The sequence below is a fragment of the Cenococcum geophilum genome (assembly GCF_001692895.1).
Source record: "Cenococcum geophilum 1.58 unplaced genomic scaffold K441scaffold_96, whole genome shotgun sequence".
Taxonomy (NCBI): domain Eukaryota; kingdom Fungi; phylum Ascomycota; class Dothideomycetes; order Gloniales; family Gloniaceae; genus Cenococcum; species Cenococcum geophilum.
Genome location: NW_027137654.1, coordinates 190,656 through 195,108, shown reverse-complemented (window position 1 = coordinate 195,108; position 4,453 = coordinate 190,656). Strand labels below are relative to the sequence as shown.

Below are 4,453 nucleotides of genomic sequence, written 5' to 3'. Positions count from 1 at the left end.
ATTCGCTGTTTGGCTTAAAGAGTATAGTAAAAGTATTAGAATATAATATAAACCCGTTTAGAACGCGATACTAATATATTCTAATAGTATTTATGCTTGCACGCGTTATTACTAATACGGAAATAAGGCGTACTTACCAGTTATGCTTTGAGCGAGTCTTTTAATTGCTTTCTAAATGTCTTTAGAAGCAGATTTGTTGGAAACACATTTATAGTGGTGAGGAAGGCTTTAAAGCTATTATATCCGATATAGATGGCAAGCAAATGGCTGGTAGGATACCTAGAACGCAATTAGAACGCCTTTCTAACGTATTATAAAAGGGTTTAGGCGGTATCTATAGTATATTAATCCTCACAGGCGTAATTGGACGTGGCATCTTAGGAAAACACTAGTTTTCTGCCGAGTACACTTCCTACGAAGTATCTTAAGAGCCGTGGGTAACTATGAAACGGCCTACTCTGTATATAAACGGATGAAAGCTCTTCTTATATATAAGAGCCAGTTAGAATATAAAGAACTCTATGATTTACTAATTGGTAAGTTGTTCTGAACCCGTTTATAATGCGTTTAGAAGGTATTAATAGTATAGTATACAAATCTCGATTAGTTACCAACTGGGCAAGACATAAGAGACACCCAGTTATCGCCTTAGGCTTAAATAAGCACTGCTCTCTAATTAATTACGAGCTATTTAATAGATTAAGATACTATATAAATGTAGTAGAACAAACAGCAAATAAATTATATATATTTGGTATATGGCAGTTTCTTCTTCCTACTGTTATAAGGTATTAATACGTTCCTAACCCGTTTATAACGTGCTTATATTATATTTAGCGCATAAAAACTAGATTAACGGGACGTTAATTAGTATTTTACTAGGAACTAGTTCGGAATACAATATATGTAAAGAAATATATTAATGTCGGCCCGATATGCAAACCATATGGGTAGAGAGAGTATGTATTTATTGCGATCCTCTTCTAAACCAGTTCCTAACACGTTTAGAACGAAAACGTTAATAACTTTAAGAAGAATTGGAGTAGGCCGCTGCTAATAATAACGAGGATAATATTTTATTTTGTGCATTATTATTAGGTATAGTAAGGTCACGATCTAGTTCTGCTCGGCGTTTAAGGGGGCTAAGATCTAGATCTATATCGCGTTCTAGGTTATCCTCTATAGTATCTAAGGAATTGTAAGGCCGCCTTTATATTCTAACGTATACGTAACTAGTTACTAATACGTTCTAGACGTATTAGCACCGGTCTCTCGCAGTCACTAAAGCGTTAGGCCTTAAGTAATAACCAGGATATTTAAGAAAGACGTTAGAGACTTGAACTTTGTAAAATAGAGATTAAATTAGAGGCAAGGGAGCTAGAGAATATGGAAAAAAGAATTCAATTAGAGGTAATAAAGGCTCGTATGCAATAATAAGTATACTAAATATAAAATACGTTCTAAATACGTTCTAAATATGTTCCTATTATGTTCCTATTAAGTTCCTATTAAGATATACTTATATTTAGGCCTTTTTTTATAATTGTTTTATTATATAACGTCTAATACTATATATAATACTATATATATAGTCTCTAGACTATAGCACTATAGTTCTATATATATAAATCCTTTTCAAGCAGCTTAATATATATTAGTAATTATATTTTAATAATTTATAAATCTTTTAATTAGGGGTTTATATTTACTTAATAAAATACTAAGGTACTAATAACTATTAAATAGTAAAAAATAGGAGAAAAGGCTATAAGAAATCTAAACACTTATCTTTATTCTATTTAAAAAAATGTATTATTTTACTACTTACTACCTATATATTTAAGCCTTATCTATATATATAAATATAGTTATTTATAAAAGCTATTAGCTAATACTTAATTAAAAATATATTAAATAAAATAAGTTTTATATTAACTAATTTTATATTTTATTTATATATATATATATTATTTAAAGGTTTTGTTGGACTCACAAGGGGATATCACGTAGCTACGGTTCGTAGATAGTATGATGGTTGTTGTTCTTTTGTATTTTCTTAAAGAAAGGGGTGAGGGCGAGGAACCTTAGGTTCCTCGCTACGGTAGTGCCGCGGCGACACGTGATGACACGTAACGACCGCTTGCCTTATTCCCGACAGGTTTAATAAATTTTTATATTTAAATAAATACCCTAAAAAAAATACTATTATAATAGCTTAAAGTTAATATACTTTAAATTTTTAAATTTTTATTAAATATATAATTTTTATTTAAAATTATATTTATTATAAAATAATTTAATTTAATAGGCTTTTTTTACTATATATTTATACTATTTTTAAAATTTAAGACTCTTATTTTATTAAATTTAAATAATAATTAGTTTATAATTAAATTATTAGAATTATAAAATATATAAAGGGAGTTATTAGAAAGAGCTAAAGTTAGTAAATTTTAATAGATATTATAATTTAACTAATGACTTTTATTTTCGCTACCTAACGTGTTATAAATATGTTCCGAAGTGGTATAGAACCCTATTAAAATTTAAGTCTAAACTCTATCTATAAGATTCTATTTATAATATGTTACAAACACGTTATAAATTAGATTCTAGGTTATCTATTAAAACAGATCCGCCGTAATATCCTCCTCTGTAAGTCTAGTAGGTTTAGTAGTATTTCTTTTTACAGCCTTTAAACCTTTTAAACTAGACTTCTTTAAACGCTTATTAGAAGTCTTAGTAGGAGCTAGAGTAGTAGGAGCCGGAGTAGTAGGAGCCTTAGTATTATCCAACCCATTATTAATAAAGTAGCTCTAATTAAGACAACCCTTAAATAAGTAGGCTGTAATAAATTTAGAACGTATTCTTAACCGGTTTAAAACGGGTTCCAAATCAACTTATAAGTAGAAGTTAAGTCTAAATACTTAGTATATAGAACCTTAGCGCCTAATTCCTTAAGCAGAGTGACTATTCTTAGAAAGTTATACTAGGAACTTAATTAGAACATATTATAAACACGTTAGGAATATCTTATATCGCCTTTTTAAGGCCTACTCTTAAATCTAATGGGTATAACCTTCTCTTAAATAGGAGCCGTTAATTATGGGGCAGTAGTCCTAGAAGGGCGGCTAGGGGGAGCCGGGGTGGGGGTATAGGGGGGTTGGGCAGTAGTAGAGCGGCCTAGACTAGCAGGATTATATTTAGAAGCAGTTCCTAATACGTTCTAATTATATATAGCTATAATAGCGGAATAGAAGGCTATAATAGGTTAGTAACTAGTTATAAATAGGTTAAGAACACGTTTAGAATATATACCTATTGCTTCTTCCTGCTTCTTAATAGAAGGAGCCCCTCCTTTTCTAATGTTCCTGGTTCTAAGGCTATGCTTCTTTATATGGTTTCTAAGGGCGTCGCAATCTCTAACCTTCTTCTAAACGCGTTACGAACATATTAGTAATATATTATAAACCCAATATATTTATCTACTTACACCATATAGTACCGGATTCTCTGGATTAGGCGAGACATTATACCGACAGAAAACCTCCCCTATAGTTAAATCCACCTCGTTACTACGCTAGTATTACGTTAGGAACGTGTTCTAAATATATTTAGAACTACTTACCACAACAAAAGCATTAACGCCCTTAGGAAGCCTTTCCATTTTTAGGTAGGCTTTATAGGCGGCCTAAACTATTAGAATACGTTTAGAACGGGTTGCAGATAGCTTACGCAGCTCTCTAATGTGCTAGATATCGTATTTTAAATCGGTTTGGAATGGATTTGATGAATTTGTGATGGAAGGTAAGGTGGAAGGTGAGGTCAAAGTTTGACAGGGAAAGTCAAATTTGGTGTGGTAGGCGGAGGTTTCGCCTATCGGGCCGACATTTTAGCGTGGTCCGACCGACCTGTACGCACATTTGTTAAAAACGTAAGCAAAATCCGTAAAACTGATATTGCGGATATCTAATTCATTTATTCACACAACGCGTTATTATTACCAAAAGTTCATACATTATTTTTAAGACTTAGGGCTTCTAAATGGTATAAATTTTATAATACGGCTATTACTCGGTCCTGACATCAATTTCGTCAAAGTTAAAAAACGCGTTGTTAAAAGCGTAAGCACATATTGTATCTTATTGAATAGTTTGCTAATATTGATAAAACTATACAGATATGTAGATATCTACTACTTAAAGCTATTGCAACACCTAGTAGGTGCTATAGTTGGGTCCTTCCTTGAAAATATCCTCCCTTGGCCCGGAGCTACTATTAGGGGGTAAGCTTTGTGTAGAGCTTCGTGAAAAGCTTCGTGCAGAGCTTTGTACAGAGCTTCGTGCAGAGCTTCGTGCAGAGCTTCGTGCAGAGCTTTGTGCAGAGCTTCGTGCAGAGCTTCGTGCAGAGCTTCGTGCAGAGCTTCGTGCAGAGCTTCGTGCAGAGCTTCGTG

The 4,453-nt window shown here is 32.5% G+C and overlaps 1 protein-coding gene across 1 annotated transcript; it reads right to left on the bottom strand.

Annotated features, from left to right (window-relative positions):
* Positions 1-3,205: 3,205 nt before the first annotated feature.
* On the bottom strand, positions 3,206-3,798 carry K441DRAFT_376668 (uncharacterized protein). Its single transcript, XM_067641482.1, has 5 exons — positions 3,736-3,798; positions 3,629-3,691; positions 3,496-3,580; positions 3,319-3,383; positions 3,206-3,261 (listed from the first exon to the last, which is right to left on the bottom strand). Exons 2-4 carry the CDS (start codon positions 3,665-3,667, stop codon positions 3,319-3,321), a joined length of 189 nt encoding a protein of 62 aa, XP_067496572.1. The 5' UTR covers positions 3,668-3,691; positions 3,736-3,798; the 3' UTR covers positions 3,206-3,261.
* Positions 3,799-4,453: the final 655 nt, after the last annotated feature.